General features: G+C 49.3%; 1 protein-coding gene and 1 long non-coding RNA gene across 6 annotated transcripts; one reads left to right on the plus strand and one right to left on the minus strand.

Annotated features, from left to right (window-relative positions):
- Window positions 1–138: 138 nt before the first annotated feature.
- LOC132505693 (uncharacterized) lies at window positions 139–23,674 on the plus strand. 5 transcript variants are annotated; one of them, XR_009535495.1, is made up of 6 exons: window positions 139–404; window positions 6,188–6,268; window positions 15,416–15,507; window positions 17,339–17,478; window positions 17,918–18,101; window positions 22,230–23,674. It is a non-coding gene; the product is annotated as an uncharacterized LOC132505693 (long non-coding RNA). The 5 variants fall into 5 exon arrangements; XR_009535498.1 differs by lacking the exon at window positions 15,416–15,507; XR_009535496.1 differs by lacking the exon at window positions 6,188–6,268 and having other exon boundaries at window positions 15,379–15,507.
- On the minus strand, window positions 11,728–12,065 carry LOC132505451 (cytochrome c oxidase subunit 7C, mitochondrial-like). Its single transcript, XM_060123556.1, has one exon. The coding sequence runs from the start codon at window positions 11,987–11,989 to the stop codon at window positions 11,798–11,800; it is 192 nt and encodes a 63-aa protein (XP_059979539.1). The 5' UTR covers window positions 11,990–12,065; the 3' UTR covers window positions 11,728–11,797.
- Window positions 23,675–24,606: the final 932 nt, after the last annotated feature.

Below are 24,606 nucleotides of genomic sequence, written 5' to 3' on the forward strand. Positions count from 1 at the left end.
CGCCTCCCCAGCGCGGCCAACCCCGGGCCGGCCCAGCCCCCGCCCCGGGCCGGCCATAGGGCGTGGGGGGGTGGGGAGCGGGGGAGGGTGGGGGCCGGGCCGGTGGGGGGGGGCGGGGGCGCGGCTTTGTGGCGGCAGCGGACCTTGGAGGCCGGGTGCAGCCCCGTCGGCTCCGCGCTCTCGGCAGAAAAGGCTTTTATACGCCCCCTGCCCATCACTTGGATCTGATCTGAGTAAGGGGGGGATTTTTTTCTGGAAGTACCCCCCCACCCACGGTGAAGGATTTGAGGCTGGACTCCAATCGAGGAGGAGGCTGGGCGCCCCCCACCCCGCGCACGCCTCCCGAGAGCCCTGGAAGGCGCAGCCCCGGGGGGCCCCCTGCACCCCCAGAGGAGGCAGCGGCGGTGAGTCTCCCCCTTTTTCCTGCAAGGCACCCCTCCCCCGGGCCAGGGGGCCGCGGCAGGTGGGTGCCCAGGCCCCCGGGACAGAAGGGGGTGCGGGATGGCTGCCTGGGGGGTGGGTGGCGACACGAGCCGGGAGGGAGGTGGCGGCGGGGGGGAAACGCGCGGCTCTCCCGGGACCCGGCGCTAGACGCTTGCCTGGGAGGGAAGCCGCCGCCGCTGCCGACCCCGAGGCAGCGGGATTGGGCTTCCTCCCCCCCTCACCCCTCCCTGGCTCCCGAGAGGGGCGTGTTAGGCGTGGAGGTGGGATGGGGGCGAGGCAGCCCCCCACCTCCCTAATGCCGGGGCTTGGAAATTAACGAGGCGGGTTGAAAGCCTACCACCCCGCCCCCACCCCGGAAAGCCGGTTCGGGAAACTGACTCGCTGCGTGACCCCGATATCAGTGCCGCGCGGAGAGCAGGCCGCCCTGCTCGCGCGTCCGCGCCCGCCGCACCTCGTCGTCACTCCACGTGCGCCTGGGCCGCGCTGGCACGGGCAGGGGGGCCAGCGCCAGCCTCCGGGGGCTGGGCCCTGGGGACGTCCGGAAAAGCCGGGAGCACAGTCCCCAGAGAGTTACCACCTCCCCGAAGTAAAGTTGGCTGCCCCCTCCCTCCGAGGAGTAGGCGGCCATAGCAGGTTGGCTGTAGCTTTCGCTGGACAGGAGTTAATAAAAATTTTAAAAAAATCTAGGTTCCGGGGTGCGGATCGGGGTGTCAGGGCCCGAGACCACACCAAGTTGCTCTGGCAAAAGTTAAGAGAAAAAAAGGAAAAGGCATTTTTGATTTGGGGCTGGGGGTGTGTGGCGTTTCTGGTTTCTCCTGCTTCCAAGCCCCACCGTGGGGAGCGTTGGAATGTGCCGCTCAGATCCTCTGAGGACACATCCATATTTATAATTTATTTTTAGGAGAAGTTGTGAAAAAGGGAGGGGGTTTAAAATGGGGAGAAAAGGTGTGTGTATCGGGGTGGCCTGTCCAGAACCCAGAGGCTAATTGAGCTATTAAGATGGAAATCACTTCCTCCAGTCTGGGCAAGCTGCAAATTTGACTTTAATAAGACAATTAAGGGCACAAATAACTAAACTTTAGCTGGATTTGGGAAGGGGTGGGGGTGGGGCACTGCAGGAGGCCCCTCAGGCACTCCTTTTGCGCTCCCCTAAGGGCCATTTTGGACGCTCAGCGTCTTCCCTGGGAAGATGTCAGGCCCAGCTATGGGCCTGGGGGCAAGGGAGGGAAAAGATACCCCCATGGGGCAGGCAAATACGCCCTCCGTCCCCACCATGCAACTCTGGCTTTTGGATGAGATGAACTGTCATCCCATCGTTCCTGCAGGAAAACCCAGTAATGATTCCTTTAATTATCCAGGATTCTCCAAAATCCTGCCTCAAAGGCAGCCTGCCCCAGTGCTGTGAGCTGAGAAGGGGGACACCCTTCTGGAGGAAGGAGGTTTTGGAGGCTGTGGTCCCAGAATCGGGGTTTTGAGGGCGAGATGAGTTTATGTTTTATCCAACTGGCCCACAAAGTCCCGCTTTTGGGGTCATTATAAACGGCGAGGGATTCAGGCCCCAGCAGTCCCTGGAGGAAGGGGGCAGAGAGCTAGCTGCACTCCGAAGGTCGGTCAGAGGAAAGCAGGGAGGTTTGCTTCTTTTGGTAAAACTGAAAAGCCGTCTGGGGGATATTCTTATATATGTGTGTGTATGTGTTCTCAGTCTGTTGAACCTGCTGTTTTCAAGGGCCTTTCTTTGGGAGGCCAAGAAGGTATGAGAAGGCAAAAGTACTTCCCCCCACCCCGCCCCCCAGTGGTTTAATGAGATGTTTTAAACAGGATTTTAAGGGAATGAGTGACACATGGGTTGTGTCAAACCATTTGACACCCTCAAAAATCAAACATCACTGACATCGTGAATTGCAGTTACATTAGATTTGCTTGCTTGCTCCCACGTGGAATCGCAGTATTTCTCTGCAATTCTTTGCTACGCTGATCTTAGTCATTTTATAAGAAACGCTGGATAATCTGTTGTCAGGGAATTCTCTAAGGCAAGGGTGGCGGAGGTACAAATGCCCCTCCCATTAACCTTATTAAGTTCTGTTAATTTACACACACACACACACACACACACCCACACACCCCTACCCTCCAGTTGTAACCTATATAGACATCCACATACCTTAAGTTTATTTATTTGCAAACCTGGATTTCAATCAAGTGTTCACGGCAGGGCATAGAGAAAAGTGAGCTGTACCTGAAAAACTCTGGAACACCAAGTCCCTGATAGAAGATTCGTGTTGAATAGACATGGCACATAGACACACTGGTGACATTCGTGTTCCCGGGGCCTTGGCAAAAAACAGTTCTTTACTTTTCAGAGTTCTTTCCCTTTGTTATGGGACACGATGAAACAGCACAATTTTCAGGAGTCCACAATCCCAGCGTGGCTGGGCGATGGGAAATTGTCACATTGTGAATTGCTGAATCGTCACCCCCATCGTAGCGCCAGAGAGCTGACTGTCAGGTCCTATTTGCTTTGCTAAATAAGGACATCTCACCAAATTAGCCTCTAATGATACTTCTACAAATAGGGTGTTTTACGTGAATTAACGAGACCGGAACGCCAAATGTCGCACCAAGATACTGAGCTATAATCGTGGCGATGAAGCAGCATGTTAAAATTGCTGAATTGTCAAGTGTGGAAAATCAGAATTTAGTGCTGAATGTGAACCGGGGGCTGCTTTAATTCGAGCATTCGAAACAGCACAGCCCCTGCTTACACTCGGTCCTCTGCAAGGGTGCATGTAATTATGAATACATTTAGCAAACTCCCCCTGCCTCTGAGTCTGGAAACAGGCAGAGTAGTATGGTGAAGAGATTGTAAGTCACTACTTTGCAGTGAGAAGTGGTCACTAATTCAGCAAAGAATCACAGCTTCTTTTCATATTCTGACCACTGCTATCCCTCACCCCCCCCCCGACCCTAACCAATAAGAAAAAATAAAAGCTCAGCAGTGGAACTGCTGAATACATTTTGGCTTTTCTCCTTTTGCCCCTCTGTGTGAAATTTCACGAAGCAGTTGCTACTTTTCCCTCCAAGGAAGCGTGGATGTATTTCGAAAGGAAAAAAAAAAAGCAAATTTGAATGTCAGTCTTAGCAATACACAGTCTATAGCCGACTCTCACAGGGAAAAAATGTTTCAACAGAAAGAATATGGAATAGCTGGGGGGGTAAAATATTTAGGAGAGGGGCTGCAGTGAAACTCCTACTTCCTTGAAAATAAAACATGCGTTTCTGACCCAAACCAGTGAAAGTTGGAAAAGTCCCTAAGGGAGCACTCCCTCTATTTCTTGCTGCCCAGCCTCCCACCCACTTCTATTAAGAGCAGAAAGAAGATTCTCGCCAGATAAACTTACAACTACCTTATAGAAGAGAAGCTCAGCCTCTTGTAATTGTGATATTGTAAATACAGCTATTTTAGGCATGAGGATAGAAATGGGTCTGATGAAAGTGAAGGCAAACTTGGTCCTTAGAACCGCTGGCCAGAAAGGGCATACCCAAACAAAATAATCCACTTTCTTTCTTGCCCAGCATCCCAAACTTGGGAGAATGTATCCCAAACTTGGGAAAATATAAAGTCCTTTTTGCTTCTTATATTTGGAACAAGGTGAAAGTAAACGCTGAAGAAAAACACCTACGCGACCGTGTTAAAAAACGATCACAGACTTGAGGCCTAGTAGCCATGCAGTCTTTTCAGGCAAAAGGGTACATGTTGAAGAGAGTTTGGAAGGAGGGGACTTCGGGGTCCCTGTCACCCCAAGCCCCCCACATCTCCTCGGGGTCTCTTTCCAAAGCACCCAGTCCTCAGAGGCTGCTTTCCCAGCGTCCTCCATTGTAGGGGGGCGTGTGCAGATATTTACAAAGCTTTCAAGTTTCCGATTTTATATCATCTTCCTTATATAAAACATTCAAGTTGAAGGGACCACAAAGCAAACTCCATTCTCAGTGTCTCCGGAAAGGCTGCACCACTAGCATGAAAGGGAAGCACACCAAGAAAATGAAAACTGATGTTGGTGTCCCAAGAAAGCCATTGTCAAAAGGGACTGAGAAGAGGGAGGCAAATTTAGCCTTTGCTGGAGGATTTGGCCCAGGCGGGGAAAGGAGCCTTACGGTAGCTGTGCAGTGTGGTGTGAAAGTTTTCTGAGAGACGTGCAGAAAACCAGGCTCTCTTGTTGGAATCATGCGTGAGATCAGTGCCCGGGTCTCTTGGCATCTCTGCCCAAAACAGCCTGGACCGCTGCCAGCCCAGGCCTGAACGTGGCCTTGGAGCCACCACCAGAGCCCAAACAAGCCCCAGACAGGTGCTGGGGGAAGGGGGTCTCTCCTCCTGGGGCCCTCAGGGCCCGCAGCATTTCTCGGCTAAAAGCAGGGAGCAGGGTGTGGGGGGGTGTTAGGCTCCCGAGAGCAGCCTCCCCAGAGACTCTTGACTGTCCCGGTTACCACGTGGCCTCCGGTGAGGGCAGAACCCAACTTTGCTAAGACCAGGCTAGCAGGTTCCAGAGCAGAGCTGTGCTTTTGCAGCCCGGGCTGAAGCTCTCTCTGCCCTCCAGCAACAGGGCTGCGATGCTGCCGTTTGGGGTGGGCCGAGGGGATGTGGTAGGGGGCCAGCCACAGAGCAGGGACACATCTAAGCTACCGTGCAGTCTACCCCCTGCAGGTGTGTGTGTTCCCCTGCCTTCTCCAGCCAGCGGCCTCCTGTCCACCTGGGGAGCTGAGCCCTCTTCTTTCAATCAGGGTGCAAGGAAAACCCGGGCCAGGGGGGTCAGGGCTGCAGCCTGGAAGTGGGGGAGAAGCCTTTGGCAGGCCATCAGAGGGCCTGGAGGGAAGGCCAGGGAGGTGGATGAGGGGACCTACATCTAAGCCACCCTGGGGGCCGGCAGAGAGAGCACTGTGTGGGCATTCCGGAATAAGACGTGCAGGAGACAAGCCCGCTCAGCCTTGGCACCAGGACGCAGCCTCTGGGGGAGGTTGCACCCAGCCTGGAGTCAGCCAAGCCCACGGGCCTCCCGTTTGGCCTCAGTAACTGGACTCTAGGCCACCAAAAGGCCCCACGGGTTCCTGATTGTATCTTCGAGTGGCATTAAAAGGTCCAGACCAGGCACTCGTAGGCCAGGCCATATTTAGCCTCAGGTTCACCCGGAGAATATTTTAGGTGCTGCTTGAAAGGCGAGATCTAGGCCTGGTTGCCGGCGGTCACATGGCAAGTGTAGAATCGCCCCCTCGCAGGTCTGGCCGAGGTGGCCGGGTGCTCACCGCCACAGACGCCCGGAGTCCCTGCCAGAGCTCCGGGGCCACGCGACAGGTGCCGAGGAGCCAGCGAGCGCCCAGGTCGCGGGTTCTGTGTTGGGAAGGCTTTTTGCCCCGTTTTTCACTCTGATGGCGATAAGGCCGCTTCCATTCACAGAACTCACAGAGGCTGTTTTCAGCCCCTCTCTTCCGCGATGGCCCAGTGTGATATGCCAGCTTGCTGAGTGAGCGGCCGCCTCCTCGGGTGTCAGCAGCAGCAGAGGTGTTAACCCTTTCAAGGCGGGCGGCGGGGGGGTGCTGGCTGGCTTGGGGGAGGGCCTTGTCTGCAGAGACCTTGAAGGCCACAAACCCTGGGGAGCCCCTGCCCTTGACTCCTTAATCAGTCGTTAGCGGCTGGACCTGAGAGTCGGCACCCTGGACCTTAGCTGTGATTTTCCCCCTTTGGCCCCATCAGTGACAACCACCAGGCTCCCCGACCCAAGCTCTCACCCTTCACTTGTTCATACAGCCCTGGAAACAGCTGCTTGCTTTACAGGTATTTTCATCCGGGTTTCCAAGTTGATAACGTTCCCACATTCCAGAGGAAGGAGGGATTGAAGGGTCTGTGATTCACTTGGGTTACTAACGAGGGTTTGGAATAATCATTCGGGGTCTTGGGGAGATGGCACTGGCTCTTGAGAGTCACCTGGCCTTAGGGACTCATCCTCACCACCTGCTCTGGGTTCCAGATCCTGGTTTTTCTGGGCACAGAGGAGGCGCATCTATATTGAAGCCACTGTGTGGAGACACATTTAGCCAATTATCAGCCTTTCGGGAGCCTGGGTGGAGCCACCGCCTGTGCACCAGGAAAGCGTCGGCTTGTTTAAAGTTTGCTCTAACTTTGTACATTTTTTCCTTTTTAGTTTTGGCTCTTGGAGTTCCGAGAGCCACCACTTCCTGCCCAGCTGGTTCATTACCGCAGGGAAAATGAGGGACTTTTGGGGGCAGATGTGTTTCCATTCCGCTATCATAATGCCCCTAAAAATCCTTATTGCTCTTGCAGTATTCCTCGGGGGTCCCTGGGCCAGCTGTGGCAGCTGAGTTTCTCCAGCAACTAAAAGAAGAGACAAAGATGTTCCCCCAAACCTCCCCTTCTGGTCCCTGGTAGAGCTCCCCTCCACAGTGCTCAGAACTGGTGCACCATGAAAAATGAAAAGATGCCATCCGCAGACACCAGTTCCTAAACGTGCTCTTTGCCCTCCAGGGGCCGAATGTTGGAGCTCAGGCTTGGGAAACAGGGCAGCTGAGGCTGCTGTCAGCGTTTGCTCTGGGGGTTCATGGTGGGGGAGGTGGGGAAAGTGGGGAAGAAACAAGTGTTACCTGTTTGACAAGGCGATTCACATTCAGCCTGGGCCTTCCGGCAGGGCCTCTGGGATCCTCACCTCGGCAGGGGCTCTGGACAGTCCTGATTGGCTCACCAGCTCCCTGAGTCAGACCGCTTCCCCACCCTCTGCCTCGGTTTCCTTCTCTGGCAAGGGAGGGGCAACACCCCATGCTCTGTTCTGAAAGGGTTCTCACCTGTACCTAGAGTGTTATCATGAGTTCAAGTGATAGGCAAGCTCAGAAGGTGCTTTGAAAGTGGTGATGCCAAAGCATGAAACATGGAAGCTGTCAGTGCTGATACTTACTAATACACGCTTCATATGCTAAGACAGCTCGGACAGGAGCAGAGACTACAGCCCAGCAGTAAGCACAGGTTTCTAGAATCATGGAATCGGGCAGCCCCAGCCCTGCGACTCTTTCGCAGTGTCACCCCCAGGCAAGTGACTCAACCTCTCTGGGCCTCCATTTCCTCACGTAGGAAACCTATGTTTTGGAATAGAAGTTTCCCAAGTCTGATATGCACATGATTTTAAGTGGTACCTGGCTAGAGACGTAAATTATTCTAACAGGTATTTCTTTGTACAGCAGATTTCTACTTACGGCAAGCAGTTGGCTTTCAGTTTAGGGTAGGGGTAGAAGGTCTCTTTTTTACATCAATTTATGCAAGATAAAGAGGGTGAGTTGCTTGAAAGAAAAATATTAAGCAAAGGAGAGTACGGGTGGCCTGAGGATGGGGCAGAACTCAAGATGATACTTTCTAAAGTGTCAAAGTCTACCTCTTTTTTTTTTTTTCTTTTTTCTTTTTGGCCGCGTGGCATGGCTTTTGGGATCTTAGTTCCCCGACCAGGGATTGAACCCAGCCCTCGGCAGTGAGACGTGGAGTCCTAACCACTGGATAGCCAGGGAATTCCCCATAGTCCACCTCTTAAGAATTCTTGTTTGTCTTAGGGATTTTCTGCACCCATGGAGTTGGTGTGGGGAGGGGTAGGTTGCCAATTCCAATCTGCAGGGGGCTCGACCTGTGATAACCTGGGGGTCACGTGTCTTCTCCCCCCACAAACTCCTGCCCTGCTCGCCAACACCAGTGAGACCCCTTGGATCTCTGCCCCTATGCCCACCCATAGCTCTGATTTGTCTTTTATTTTAAGATCCTGCTGCCCCAGCACCCTCCTTCCTGGCCGAGGCACCTCTTTGAGCCTCAGTTTTCTCAGTGAAATGGGGAGAATAATTAACCCCCTGTCTCAGAGCAGTGTGACGATCAGGGGTTAATGGGACTCAATTGAGCAGCTATGATGGTTCACACACAGGGCACGGCTCAGAAGGCAGTGGGCACCGGAGGCCCTGGGATGGGCAGGGGGCACAGCGGCACCCTTGGCCTGGAGGGGTATTCCTTGGACAGGCCACCCGGTGCCAGGCCTGGGCATCAGCTCCCCACCCACCCCCTGGGATGGGGAAACAGCAAGCACTGGGTCCCAGCCAGCAGGGGCGGGCTCTGGTTTCACTTTCTGCTGTGTCATGGGGTGGGGGGTGGCATCAGGGCCCAGCTGGCCAGCTGGGGCAGGCACCGAGAGGCTGGCAGACAGCTGTGGCCCAGCTGCCAGAGCACAACCCGTGCCCTCACCCTGCAGCCTGCCAGGATGGGGGCTGGGCCCTAGGGCACCCCTTAAATGCCTCTCACCCCCGTTGCCTTGCACAGTGAGAGGACCCCAAGTGAGAAAAGCCAGGAGAGGATGAAATGGTTCCTCTAGCCACGAGATCGCCCCCAAACAAGTTCTTAAGGCCGCAGTCTTGAGGTTCTGGGAACTGCGGCTGTTGATTCTGGATCAGAGCGCTCTGGCGGGATGCCTGCTTCCCACCTGCCTTCACTGGTGCATGTCTATTGAGGGCCTGCTGTGTGCTCAGCACAGTGCCAGGTGCCAGAGGTAGAGCAGGAAGCAAGACAGTGCCTGCCCTCACGGGGCTCCAAGTTGAGTCGCAGGGCACAGACAAAAGAGCAAGTACACAGAGAAAAAGGGACTTCCCTGGTGGCGCAGTGGTAAGAATCCACCTGCCAACGCAGGGGACAGGGGTTCAATCCCTGGTCTGGGAAGATCCCACATGCCGCGGAGCAACTGAGCCTGCGCACCTAGAGCCTGTGCTCCGCAACGAGAGAAGCCACAGCAATGAGAAGCCCGTGCATCACAACGAAGAGTAGCCCCCGCTCACCGCAACTAGAGAAAGCCCACTTGCAGCAACAAAGACCCAACGCAGCCAGAAAATTAATTAATTAATATTTTAAAAGAGAGAGAAAGAATCCCATCTTATGGGGACAGTTCCACACTGTACGCTTTGTGGTAGCATCTCAGAGAAGGTACGTGCATACATGCGTGTGTATGCAAGTGTGCGTGTCAGGGATGTGTCAACTCCTGGGACACGTAGTCGGTTGAGAACACAGACCCAGGGACCAGATGTCCCATGTTTGAATCTGGATTTTTCCACTGACTGGTGTGAGATCACAGGCAAGTTCCCTCTTCTTTTTGGGCCTCAATTTCCCCATCTCTACATGATAGGGTTGTAATGAGGAAGAAATGAACATCCGTAAAGAACTTAAGACAGTGTCTGGCATCAACCATCTGCTGTCTAAGTCTTAGCTATTATCTAAGAAACATAAATGTGCGCTCTTCTCATAGGATGAAACGCAGCCGTCACTGCAGGCTGAGAACAGCAGTGATATTGCGGAGCCTGCCCTCCCTGCTCAGCGCTGTACCTGCCTCATCTCACTCACTAGCCACAACCAGACCTCACATTGGCCTTAGCATCTCTGTTCACATGAGGAAATGGAGGCTCAGACAGGTGAAGAGATGTGTCTGATGGTACCCAGCTGGAAAGCAGTTTGACCCCAGGCACAGGGCCAGCTTCACAGCATGGGCCCTGCATAGTTCAGTGCTCTGCTGTTGTCATCCTGAAATTTTGAATAATTTTCGAACAAGGTGCCCACGTTTTCATTTAGCAAATTACAGAGCCAGTCCTGCCCAGATCTGACCTACTCCAGAGCTGGCCCTCTTAACTCCTACCACCCATCTATCATACAGCTGGCCCAGAGTGGTTTTCCAATTCATTGGTACAGTGTTTAGCGTGGGACTGAAATCCTGGGGATAATACAGGACTTATTATGGGGCCAAATTGCCCAGATGCCTATTTGATTGTCGCCCCCATCAGAAGGAAGGGGGGCAGTTGCCAAGGGCAGGGGGTGAATCATTCATTGCTGTATCCCTAGGGCCTGGCATGTATTAGCTACTCAGTTAATCGCTGTGAAACAAAGCGAATGGATGGGAGGCTGCCATATCTCCCGAACTAAACCCGATTTAAATAACACCGTCCAGGAAATCAGGCCATCAGTGGTGGCTACCCTCAGCTGGCTTCTGGACAATCCCCTGAAGGGTGTGGAGACAAAGGTCTCTTCCCTCCCCTGGCTGCAAACCCGGGCCGCAAACCTGCATGCCAATACCTCGTAGCAGATTACTGTTTAAACAGGTTCTGGTGGGGACCTCGGAGGCAACACAAGTGTTTAAAGACATGCAGGCCTGGATTCCTGAGCACCTGTCATTGGGGAAGATGCCGAGCTCAGCCAAAAGAGTACTTGCGTTCTGGGCAGGTTCAAGTCCCAGCTGAGGGTTAAGGGTCCTCTTTTCCTCTGAAATTAGAGTTTTCTACACTCTCAGTTCCAAATTTGCTCCCCCAAAAAACTTAACGTAGCTTTACTGAGAAGCAAAGAATCCTCTCAAAAGCCTTTAAGATATTTATAACAATAATAAACGTGTTTTTGGCCAACTGTTTTCACAGGCTTGAGCTCCATCACTTCACATAATTACCATATGAAGTAGGAGTTACTGCCCTCATTTTCTAAATAACATCGTAACCACCAACATATATTGAGTGTTTTATATGAAGTGTAAGCACTTTACACATATGAAGTCATTTTCATTGCACAAGCAACATATAAGGGAGGCACTGTTACTGCCTCTGGTTTCCTGATGAGGAAACAAGCTTAAAGAGAGGAACTGACTTGTCCAAGGTCACACACCCAGCATGTGATGAGCTGGAGTTCAAGCCTGGATCTTCCATGTCACGGGTCAGCAAACCTTTTCTGGAAAGGGCCAGATACTAAGTATTTTTAGACTTTGCAGACCATACAGTCCCTGTCACAGCTACTCCACTCTGCTGTTGTAACAAGAAGCCAACCAGAGACATTAAGTCAATGAATGGATGTGGCTGTGTGTTCCAATAAAACTTTATTTACAAAATCAGGAAGTGGGCTGATTTTGGCCCCTAGGCTATAGTTTGCCCACCCTGTTCCAGACCCCAAAACCTGCAAGAACCTGGCCCTGGCAACAATCTTCCTCACCCTCTCTCCCCACCTGTGAGGTGACTGAGTTACGTTTCAGAACAGAGACCAGTGGGGCTTGGGAGAAGTTGAGTTGGCCCCTCTTTCCTTGGGATTATGAAGCTCTTGGAATTTACAACTACTAGGACTTGTTAGTGACTGCCATGATAGATCACCACGGGGACTTTAAAATCGTAATTTTAATAGCTGTCAAGTGAGTAACTTTTTTATGCCATAAGTTTATTTACAAACATATCTAGGATGCTGAGTTCAAGAGTTTGATCCTTTTTCAAAGAGACTGCACACTTAAAATGCTCCTCTTTGTACCTGTCTCATGGATTATTTTTTAAGCAGTTGGTGTCTTACTATATCGAAAGGTGCAGCAAATCCAGACCCAAAGTACAAAGTCATCATAGCTAGTAACCGCCACTTGTTTTCCACTGAAAATGGTAAATTCTTCCCCGGACCCTCCTCACAGTGGCTCCTACGGACCACAGAGGTTGTGAACCTCCGGATGCTTTGTCGCAACATAGCGCTGTTGGAAGCCCTGCGAAAAGCTCACAAACCGAAGGCAGAAGAAATGGAGGCAGCACACCTCGTGCTCCTTTCCTCACGACCTTGTTCCCCTGCGTGCAAGGACTGAAAGGGAAGTGAGTAACTTAAAGAGCACAGTGTTTAGGAAAACACCTCTACGGGGCACTTTGGCTGTGGAAGGAACTTCTCTTTGGGGAAGGCACTTCTCTGTAGTTGGTGGCAATGGCAAAAGAGTGAAAAATGTCTTAAGGCAGAAGAAGGTAACGGGAAGGGGAGATGGAAAGTTGTGTGTGTGTGTGTGCACACGCACACGCGTGCAGAGAGAGGGTGGAGGAGGGAGAGATTTCCCAAAGGCAGGAGGCTGGAGCCTAAGGATTCCTGGCGGGAGAAGGGGGTCAGGGGGGAGGACATGACTTTCTCCCCCAACAGTTTTATTGAGATATAATTCATTTACCATGTAATTCACCCATTTCAAGGGCACAACTCAATGGCTTTGAGTATATTCACAGAGTTGTGCGACCATCATCACAATCAATTTTAAAACAGTTCTATCCCCTCAGAAAGAAACCTCCATACCCTTTAACAGTCACCCCCCACCCCAATCTTCCAGTCCCTCCCCCAGCCCCCACCCCTAAACAATCACTAATCTACTTTCTGTCTCTGTAGATTTGCCTGTTCTGCATATTTCCTACCAATGGAATCATACAGTATGTGATCCTTTGTTACTGATCTTTCACTCAGCATTTGTGTCCTCAAGCTTCATCCATGCTGGGCTTCCCTAGTGGCACAGTGGTTAAGAATCTGCCTGACAATGTAGGGGACATGGGTTTGAGCCCTGGTCCGGGAAGATCCCACGTGCCGTGGAGCAACTAAGCCTGTCACCACAGCTACTGAGCTTGCACTGTAGAGCCAGCGAGCCACAACTACTGAGCCCGCACGTCACAACTACTGAAGCTCACGCACCTAGAGCCTGTGCTCCGCAACAAGAGAAACCACCGCAAGGAAGAGTAGCCCCCGCTCGCCACAACTAGAAAAAGCCCGCACTCAGCAACAGAGACCCAATGCAGCCAAAAATAAATACATTTTAAAAAAAAATTTAAAAAAGGTTCATCCATGCTGTAGCCCATATCAGAACTTCATTCCTTTTTGTGACAGATAACATCCATATTTTATTTATCCAGTTGTCAGTTGATAGACATTTGGCAGTTATGCATAATTCAGCTATGAATATTCATGTGTTTTTGTGTGGACGTATGTTTTCATTTCTTTGGAGTAATATATCTAGAGTAGAATTGCTGGGTCATACGGCAACTCCATTTTAACATTTTGAGGACCTGCCGGAGGCACATCCTATAGTGCCTTTTTCAACTTTGTATTATGGAAGTTTCCTACCATACTGAAAATGAGAAAGCACCCTACACCCATCATCCAGGTTCAACAACGATCAACCTTTTGCCAGTCTTGTTTCACCTGCCTTCCCTCCACCATTGTTCCCCACTGAATAGTTTGAAGCCAGTTCATACACTGCACTTTATGCCGTTAACTTGGCTGAGAGGTCAACGTTTCCTTTCATCCCAAACCTTCAGGCCAAGTCTCCTATACCCATATCCTTGTGTGGATGGAATTTGGGGACAGTGGAGGAATTGGGGCATAGTCTAGAGTGAGTCAGCGTGGGGTGGGAAAGGAATGCTCCTGAGTGAAGCAAGTCTAGCTACAGGACTTGCAAAATGAAAATGTGGAGCCCTTTGTTCAGAAATTACTAAGAAGTTCAAGACGACAACAGTAGAACATCAAACTTAACGTAGACCCTGTACAACAGCACAAGTCATGCGCCCATGAGGCCAGCAAAAGGGCGCCCGAGCAGAACTGAGAACTGATAGATTGGCTGCAGGAATTTTGAGCTTTGGGTGCCTAGGAGAGACACAAGCATCCCTCACCCCCAATCTCTGGAGAGTTGGGTCTCTCATGGCATGTGGGACAGCGTTTAAGTCCGTTCCATTGGAAGCTCCAAAAATAAGATGACCCCAGCTGACATGTGGGTTATAAGTACTTTTTTAAAATAGCCATTTGTCTTAAGCCTTCTTCCCTAAGAACCTGCGGTGGTGTTATTTGGCCACACCAGTTTGTCCTGGACTCGGAGTGTACCGTGATATCACGGCAAATGACAGGGCTGCAGGACAGAGGCCTGCTGGTGAGCAACCAATCCAGAGCAGTAGCAGGACCAGGGATACCCATTAGAGGCAGGTCGCCATGGCAGACACTGGCAACCATCATGGCACCCAATCCCTCCCAGCTCAGACAGAGCTCCATTATCCTTCTCAAAGGACAGCCTCCACCAAGCAAATGAACCTTATTTCTCATGCTTATCTAGACTCTCAACCCAAGAATTCACCTAGAGATTCAGAGCCTGCAGTTTGTGTTGGGATGACACTGCAAGGATGCACGTAGACTAACGAAACCTTGTCATGAAGGGGAACGCAACACGACTGAGAAGGAGGGAGAGAGTGGAAGAGGGGGACTCACTGAAGAGAGCAGATAAGGACCTTGCAGCGCCTCCTGTTCTCTGTGGCATGTTCAATGAATGAGTGAACATTCATTCATTCGTTCAATTATTTGAGGACTTATACATAAGAGACTGAGTACCAGGCATGAGTAATATAGTAGTCAACACGACAGACACAGTTCCTACCCGTAGGGGCAGGAGAGGCAATCATAAACCAAAGAGGAAGAGAACTTTCACATTTGATTAAAATAATATAACAACGGCAAAAAAAAAACCCAACAACAGGTCTGAGTAAATTCGGCTGGCAGCTTTGGGGTTTATAGACAGTGGATCTTAAAGCAAAGCCCAACACAGGATTTTGGCAATTCTCAGCAGAGTGAATGTGGAGGCAGCACAACCAGGAGAAGGCTCTGGAGGAGGTAGATGGCTCAGGGTTTTATTTTTGTTTTTTTCACCTGCCAGCACTTTCTCCCCCCAACTTCCGTTAACGGACACAGATGCCCAGTGGGAATATGGCCAAAGATGGTCGCTTACAGCACCCAAGCCTCAGCTATAGTAATTGGTCCAGGCATAGGCACGTGACTCAAATACAACCAATCACAGCAGCCCACTTCTGAGCTGGGCTGCAGTGATTGGTCCAGGTGTGGTCATGTGACCCAAGCAGGGCCAATCCAGGATTACCCTAACTACAGCTGGTGAGAAGGCTGCTTTTCCCAGCCCCTCTCCAGCATCCAGAGCTATCTGTGACCACAGAGACCGAGGCCAGTATGGAGGAAGGGAGAAATGAGGATTGGGATGGGGATATGGGGCGGAGAGAGAGACTGGTGCTGCGTTCTGTCCCTGGATCCAAGAGCAACTCAGCCTCTTTTGTTCTTCATCATAGCTACCTGAGTAATGAATCTCCCATCTTCCTCAATCAGATCAGCTCTGGTTTCCGTATGGTCCAAAGCATCCCAATTCAGGACTTGGGAACTGTTTTTCCCTCTTCACGGATTGTGTGAATCTAAAAGGGGTAGGTTATCCTCAGAGCTCATTCTCCCCTAGGTTTGCCTGCTGTACTTGGGAATGAGAGATTCCCCAGACACATCTCCATGCTCCCCCGCTCCAATTAATCTACCACTGAATCAGAGCTAAACACTTATTCTTGGACTTCAAGTCCTGCCCTCTTCCTGCTTCTGACCTCATTCCCAACATACACCCACCTCCCCTTCCCACCCTGCTCTCCACCAAGGATGGAGCCTGCAGCTTGCCGTGGCCTCTGCTCCAATGCCCACCACATTATATTTGCAATGATTTACTTATGACTGTTACCCCGCATGACCTTGAGCCTGGGGACCTGCGTCTCACTCATCTTTGCACCCCCAGGAGCTGGCACACAGCAGGTGGGCAGCAAATGTGGGAGGGAGGGAGGGAAAGGAGGAGGAGGGGAGAAAGGGTCACTCCCTCCTACTGAGTCTGGTCAACAGATGGATCACTCAGAGGGTCAAGTTCTATACTTGTTTCCTGCGCCAGATACTCTTCCCTCAGGTGGACACACAGCTCGTGCTCCCAACCCCTTCAGGCTTCTACTTCAGTGTCACCTGGGAACTGCATTCTCCCAGTTCCCTTCTTGACCCCTTCCCCTCTTCCATGCTTTCTTGTTCTCTTTCTTGTTCCCTTCCACCACCATCAGTCTTTCTCCATGTTCTATTTATTTTATCTCCTCTCTCTCTCCCCCTCTCTCTCTCTCTCACTGAAATGTCAGCTCCAGGTGGGCAGCCATCTTTGATTTGTTCCCTGCTGGCTCCTCAGCACCTAGTAGATGCTCAATAAATATCTGTGGAATGAATGAATTCACCAAAAACCACAGTCTTGCCAAATGTGTTTCTCCCTATGCACTTCATGTGTTTTACAGGTGTCAGGTGATGTATTAGGTTCCTAGGGCAGCCATAACAAATTACAACAAACCAAGTGGCTTAAAACTATAGAAATCTATTATTTCAAAGTTCTGGAGGCTAGAACTCCAAACTCCTCCCAGGTGCTCCAGAGGAACATCCATGCCTTGCCTCTTCCAGCTTCTGGTGGCTCCAGTGCTCCTTGACATGTGGCTGCATCACTCCAATCTCTGCTTCCATCTTCCTACGTTCTTCTGTCTGTCTCTGCTTCTCTCATACAAGGATGCATGTAACTGCATTTAGTGCCCATCCGAATAATCCAGGGTAAACTCCACCTCTCAAGACCCTTAACTTAATCACATCTTTTTCCATATAACGAAACCTGTGAAGGTTGTGGGAGAGAAGTGGACATAGCTTTTCTCTCTCTGGGGATCGCCATTCAGTCCACTGTATGATTGGCATAAAGACCAGAAAAGCAAAGATTCCCACCACCACACTCCATTGGCCTGACAGATACGTAATGAAAAAGAGTATTATTGTTGTACTACATTGCCCTGGTCAGAGGAAATAGGGGAAATAAAGGAGGCCCTTTGCATTTTTTCTCTAACTCCAGTTTCACTTTTTAAATGTAACCACTGTATGCAGTCCGCATAATCTTCATAAATTTTCTAACCATATTCGAGAGCATATACTTTTTTGGCTCCTAACATTAAGAAAATTGGAGGGGCTGGGCGTTATAATATATCCTGAAGACATGACAGCCCTCTGTCCCACCACAATCTTTCTAATGACTTCTAGCAATGCACCATACTTAACCTGTCCCCCACTGGCCGGCATTTCAGTTAACTCCAGGATTTTGCAGTTGTAACATATATACTCTCTGGCATGTGTCCCAGTATCCTCATCAGATACATTCCTAGAAGTGGAATTTCTAGGTCAGAGGATATGTGCATTTTTACATTTCTACAGCTATTGCCCAGTGCCCTTCACCAAGGTGGCATCATTCACAGGCCCATCAACAAGGCACAAGTGAGGGTGTCTGTTTCCAACACCCTCGCCCCCCTTGGCAAGGATGCAGCATGTCAGGAGGAAGCAAATCTCAAACTCAGGTAAGTGGACTTTCCATGTGGACCTGGGTGAGGGTGGACACGGCCTCCAAAGTTGTCCCTGTGGCTTTCTGAGGTGCTAAGCCACTCACAGTTCTCGTTTGGGTTTTATAAACAAAGGCAGAGTTTGGGGAGATGGGCCAGAACCGTGCAGCGGATGCATTGTGCAACTCAGTATTTATTTCTTTAGTGCGGTCAGAACTTAAATATGGTCAAAACATATTCTTCTTTTAATTTACACAAACAAATATGTTCCCGGGCTGACACCTCCAGTGCCAAGTTTCTAGGGGAAATGAAATTCTACTGTGAGAGGATAAACCACTAGAGAGAAGATGAGGGTGGAAAAGTCGCCACCGTTTGCTTTGCACATCCGAACTGGGCTGCTGAGAGGTGTTTCAGAACTGGGCTCTTGCCTCTTGGTCTCTTTCTGTCTTTGCCGCAGATAAACTTGCCAGTAATTTCAGCGCATGAAACATGGAACGTGTCGAGGCCAGAGGATGGAAAACACTCCGGTTTTGATAAAAGGAGGTCTGCTCGCCTTGGAATCCTCCACCCTGCTAGTCAGCAGACGCAAAGATTTATCCAGAGAGGGGCTGATGAATTGAGAAAACAGAAATGAGGCCAATGTGAGTTGCCTTTCAAGAGCTGTGCTAATATAAAACCAAGCAACTTGAATTTGTTCCAAGAGGGGATTAAAGCAACATGTTATTTTGAGTGATTGCTTAATTTATTGAGCTGTGGCTAGATCTGTAATGAAATACAGCCCTTGCAACTGATAACCTCCTGCTGTAATTGAACTTCTACAATTAAGGAATATTTTCTGCGAGTTTCTCTGGAACAGCTCAGAATTTTTAGTCTGTGTGGTGGGGTGCTTTTGAGCACTCATTTTCCAGGCAAGCTTTTTTTTTTTTTTCTTTTAAGGAGTGACAGACTGATGTTAATAAGGAAAATAAGCAGCATTTTATTGAATGTCTTATGTGCACCAGGCACTTAATATACATTATCTCTAATCCTGACAACAGCCCAAGGAAGTCACTCTTATTTGTCCTTATTTTACAGAGATGAGGCTCCTCGATGTTAAGTAACTTTGCAGAGTGGCACTGTCCAAGATGGTAGCTACTAGCCACTTGTGGCTATTTCTGTGTAAGTTGTTAAAATTTTTAAAATCCAAAAATTCACTTCCTAGGTTGCAGTGATAACCCTATGGGGCTAGTGGCTACCACATTGGACGGTGCAGATATAGATTTTGATTACTGCAGAAGGTTCTACTGCTCTGTGCCATTCCAGGTATTTCACAGGTAGAAACTGGCAGTGCTAGGTTTCAATCCCAAGCTAATGGGCTTTGAAGGCAGCATCTGCCATACCCCTCATTTCCTTCTCTTCCTTTGGCTGAGAAGCAAGGACTAGAGTAGTGATTCTAAACCCTGGCTGCACATTAAAATTACCTGGACCGCTTTAAAAAACAGTAGTGAAGTTAGGCTCCCAGGCCCAGAGATTCTGACTTAATTGTGATTGAGAGGGGTTTTTATAATTCCCCATGTGACTCAAGTGTGCAGCCAGGATTAAGAGCAGTTAGATGAGAGGATCCACACACAGGATGGTGGGAGGAGCTGGTTCGTCTGCCATGAGAATGTGGTCCCTTGTGGGTCCTGACATGGGCTTCTCTCAGAGCCACTTCTAAGCCTCCAAATCAGAGGCCTCGGGTTCATTTCTGAGGGAAAGGCTTAAGTGCTTTCTCATATGCTTCCTGCTTGGCGGGAGACACAAAGGGGAGCTCTGCTTTTAGAAACAGGCTTTGTCACGCTGTCATGGAAGAAAGGAGATGCGGATGTAAGATCACAGAGATGAAGTGAAGAACCTGGAGTCCCCAGTTTGAATGGGAAGCATCAGTATTTTGCCTTACAAAATAAAGCACATGTTTCCTACCCCTGTCCACTGAAAAGGTTAGAAATAATGGGCAATTCACTAACAGTGAGCACTCCCAGCACCCACGTTGTGGTCTCTAAACACCACTTCCAACTAGAAGTGCTCTCTGCAGGTTCTGTGGAGATAGGGCTGATTCGAGGTCTGAGGCAGGAAATATACAAGATGAGCCTGGAACACCTTATCATCCAAGTAGCTCAGAAGCTGTCATGGGGACATATCAAAAAGGAGGCGGGAAGACAACGTGAAGAGGCTCCCACTGGCCAAAGATGGGACATTGTGAGCATCAATAGGAATAATAACTGCAACGGATGGAAATGTGTTATGTATGTCCAAATCTGTAAGTTCACAATGATACTTAGAAAAACAGAAACGCATAAACTCATTTGTCCTCTTTGGAGGATGTTGGGACCAACTTTTTTTTTTTTTCTTTCCTTTTGGCCACACTGCATGGCTTGCAGGATCTCAGTTCCCAGACCAGGGATTGAACCCGGGCCATGGCAGTGAAAGCCCGGAATCCTAACCACTAGGCCACCAGGGAACTCCTTGGGATGAACTTCTTATTTTGAAAACTGTCAAATACAGGGGAAAGAGTCAAGCATTTATCCTTTCTGGTATGAACCATACTTTACCGTAACCAAATGGCTGATCGGGGGAAGTTTCTTTATAGACATATTCCAGCTAACAAACAAAGACAGAAGGATAGAATTAGTAAGCCACCCTTTTCAACCTCTAATGGATCTAGACAGTGATCATCAATGGCTACCAACGTCATGAAGAGGGACAACCACACATTATGTGCCTTCAAATAGAAATACAAAACAGCCACTAGGAAGTAGTCATACAAACACAAAAAACAAACATGAATCTAAGTGAACTTCTAGCTCTAACTACTGATTTACAAGCAACAGAGTGGGCAGAGGAACACGTATAACACCAGCACGGGGATGCAATAAGCAAAATCCAGACCGGAACACTCTACAGAACAACCAACCCAGTTTCCTCAACAAATAAATTGCAAGAGAAGAAAGAGGAAGGGAGGGAGAACCCGCAGATTAAGAAAGGCGTAAGAGGCGTATCAACCAGTCACACTGTATGAACCTTATATGAATCCTGATTTTAACTGTAAAGAGAACAGTTATGAGACAACCAGAAAATTCTGAACACTGGATATTTGCTGATATTAAAGCATTACTGTTAGTAGGTGTGATGGTGGTAAAAAAAAAAATCCTTTTTCTTTTGGAGTCATAAACGAAAATATTTGCAGAAGAAATGGTTGATGTCTGGAATTTGCTTAGTATCTGGGATGAGGGAGGAGGGGAAGGGGGTATAGATGGAACAAGGTTGGCTGAGAGTTGGTGATTATTGAAGCTGGGTGATGGATAGCTGGGGTTTATGGTACCATGTACTCTACTCTTGTGTGCACTTGTGTATTGGTTTGACCTGCCCACCACTGCTGGCATCTCTGGGCAAGCCTGGGTAGCAGGCTTGAGATACATCTCAGCGCGTGCATGTGTGCACACCCTCTCCTGTCTCCATGGCAATCAGTGAGGTGAGAAAGCAGCATCTAAAAGGTTCCTGTCCACGTGAGGATCCGGCCAGGCTGCTGGTGTTGTGCTCGGCCCACCGTGGCTGCTCCCTTTGGAGAATTCCTAGTCAGATCTTCACAGTCCCACCCCCCGCCACCAGATCTGCCTCCTTGCACCCCTTTGCCGTCACTCGTGCTCTCCCTACGCATCCCCTGAGGAAGCAGAGACCAATTAGTGGAGAGACAGGACCCTGAATCAGATCCAAGTTCAATTTTTGATTTCTCCACTTAATGGCAGGACCTTTAACCTCCCTGAGTCTCAGTTTTCTCACCTGTAAAATGGGCATGATGTGACCTCAACGAACTCAACAAATCTTTATTATGGGGGAGACAGTGGCAAAAAGGACCTAGTCTCCACCTTATGGAACTAGACACCCGGAGGTAAAAGGCAATCTTAAGAGTATGTACTGTGATAAAGTACATGTTTAAAAAAATTTTTTTTGAAAACTGGCAGTCACTCCTTATGAAAGATCATAACTCTAAAGCATACTTTTCATTAACCAGGATATCCACACTTTCCAGCTACTGACTATCCGCTATGCCAGACCTATAGAATATTTTCACTTAACTGAGTGCTCATATTTCCATGAAGTAAGTACTATTATCACTACGATTTTATGGAGGAGGAAACTAGGCATTAGAGGTGAGATAACTTGCCCACGGCTGCACCGTGGGTGCGTGGCCCTGTCTCCTTTGCTCGGCCCTCTGCATTGATTAAGCTCTGAAATGCAGCAGCAGGGCTGGGAAACCAGAACTACCAGGAGGCCAAAAGCTCTCCAGGTCAAACCCCATTTTGCAAATGAGGAAGCAGTGGCCCCGAGAGGCCAAGTAACTTGTTCCAAGCCGCAAGCTGAATGGGCTGTTTAACCTGTGTCCAGGCTGCTTGGGGAGAAGGTACAGGGAAACCCCACGTGGTAAGGGAGGCTTATTTCCCCAGTTCATCCTGTCCCAAGGTAGGGTGACCAGTCATCCTGGGGTTTCCCAGGACTGGGAACTTTAGGTGCTTAAATCAGGAAAGTCCTGGGCCAACTGGGATGAGTTGATCACGCTGTCTCACAGCAAGGCATCTAAATGGATGTTTTCTAGGACATGAGGACCAGAACCAAGTCCCCACAGAAGTACTGGGGTTTCATGCCTTATATAATTAACTGATTATTCATATCTAGCCCCCCCCCTGCCCCAGCTAGACTCTCCACCCACAGGGGCAGGGACCAGTAATGTGATATCCACTTCTGTTCTACAGCCCCCGACTCAACGGTGACCCATGAATGACACTCAATAAACAGTGATCGAATGGACCAACCAACACTATCATCACCTCTGACTAGGCCTCCATCTGAAATTGCAGAAACCCTCTATAGCTGCCGTGACCTCCAGTTCCCATTTCAGACAGGCTGGTATCCATGATGTCACATGATAGAAGATGATTCCAGAAAAAGACTGGCCAAGAGGCTCCTGGACGGAGCTGTGGCAGACAAGACTGGGTGTGGTTTTTCTTTAATTATTGTACCTGTTTTGTCTGTTCTTTCTTGGCTCTGTTCACATCCCTATCCCAGCACCAGTGCAGGAAAACAAAACAAAAACAAAACATTATCGCAGAGTTTGAGACAAGATGGCTGGCTGCTTCCCTCTCTGCTTGTACTTCATGCCAAAAATGTTCATGACTTGCCTCGGCCACAAAGGTAATAATAAAATCAGGCAGTCTGGTTATTTGGCTACTAATTTCCTTCTTCGTTTTTTGTTTTTTTTTCCTCCCCGTTTCCTTAAATTAATTCCAGAGTTCCTCCAGATTTCTCGTTGCTAAGCTATAAAATTCCAATTTCTCAGCGCCCATGCTGATTGGCAGGGAGGCTCCGGGCAGTTCCAATCAGAAGCAGGTTGCTGAAAGGAACATCCACATCGAGGCTTGCCCCGGGGTATTGGAATTTTCTCCCTGATGTTATGAACCTTCAAAGTCTTTGTCTAACTGTGCAAAACCCATTCTCTTGATCTTGTCTGCCTCTCTCTGGAGTGCAGGCTGTTGGGGGGATGCCAGAGGTCCTGGAATTTCCCACTGGTCCTGGAGGAATAGGGAGTCCCTGGATCTCCAGGTTGGGGTCAGCCCACGGCCTGTCCATGGTTGACCAAAGATGACAGCATGGTGCCCTGCCATGGGCTGGGACACGCCTCAATCCTCCCCTGACTGACCTCTCCCGTGCCATCTCTTAAGCTTGGTGAAAGGCTGAAGGGGGTTGAGGAAAAGTAGGTGCCATTGGATGGGAGGTTGTTGCGGAGAGGCTGCATTTGTAAAGGACTTTAAAACATGTAGACGGTAAGGGCATCATGGAGGGCCGTTCTGGTGTTTCACCTCCAGAATCCTGATGCAAGCAGCCACCGTGAACCGAGCTCCTACTTTGCGCCAGAAACTTTATTTTTTAAACCTCTTTATTGAGGTATGATTGACATACAAAAAGCTATCTATATTTAATGTATACAACTTGTTGAGTTTGGAGATAAGTATACACCCGTGAGACACAGAGGACAGACTGGTGGTTGCTAAGGGAGAGGGGGGTGGGGGAGGGATGGAGTAGAAGTTTGGGTCAGCAGATGTGAGCTTTTATATATAGAATGGACAGACAACAAGGTCCTGCTGTATAGCACAGGGAACTATATTCAATATCCTGTGATAAACCATAATGGAAAAGAATATTTATAAAAGAATGTATACATATGTAGAACTGAATCACTTTGCTGTACAGCAGTAATGAACACATTGTCAATCAACTATAGTTCAATTAAAAATAAAAAATAAGTATACATGGGTGAAACTACCATCACAATCTATGCCATAGATATATCCATCACTTCTAAAAATTTCCTCCCACCTTCTTTACTATTCTTCTTTCTTGTGATAGGAACATTTAACATAAGATCTACCCTCTTGGTAAAATTTTAAGTGTACAATACAGTGTTGTTAACTATCATTATCGTGCTGTACATTAGATCTCCAGAACTTAGTCATCTTGCAGACCTGAAGCTTTGTACCCCTTGGCCAATATCTCCCCATTTCCCCCTCCTCCCACCCCCGGAAATCCCCATTCTATTCTCTGGTTCTCTGAGTTTGACTATTTTAGATTTCTCATATAAGTGGTACCATGGAGTGTTTGTCCTGTGTCTGGCTTATTTCACTTAACCTAATGTCCTCAAGGTCCATCCAAGTGTTCACATAGTTCAGAATTTCCTTCTTTTTAAGGCTGAATATGCCATCGCATGTACCACGTTTTCTTTCTCCATTCATCTGTCAATGGACATTTAAGTTGACTCCATGTCTTGGCTATTGTGCTGGAAACTTTACACATACATCTCCTCCCATCCTGAAACTCCCACCGGACAGAGAACATGATGGACGTCTGCTGGTTTTCCTTGCACAGCTTTATCTTTCACCGACAGGGGAGCCATGCCACAGGGGAAATCATGTGACCCAAGCCTGGCCACAGTGATTGGCTCTGGGATGGGCACATAACCAAGTTGGGCCAATCAGAATTGTTCTTGTGCCTTTTTTTTTTTTTTTGCCAGAATTATAGGAAAAGAGTCCCCGCTCTTGCCACTGGATTTGCTGAGCTAGTGACCACTGTGAACAC

This window comes from Lagenorhynchus albirostris, chromosome 15 (genome assembly GCF_949774975.1).
Source record: "Lagenorhynchus albirostris chromosome 15, mLagAlb1.1, whole genome shotgun sequence".
In the NCBI taxonomy this organism is placed as follows: Eukaryota; Metazoa; Chordata; class Mammalia; order Artiodactyla; family Delphinidae; genus Lagenorhynchus; species Lagenorhynchus albirostris.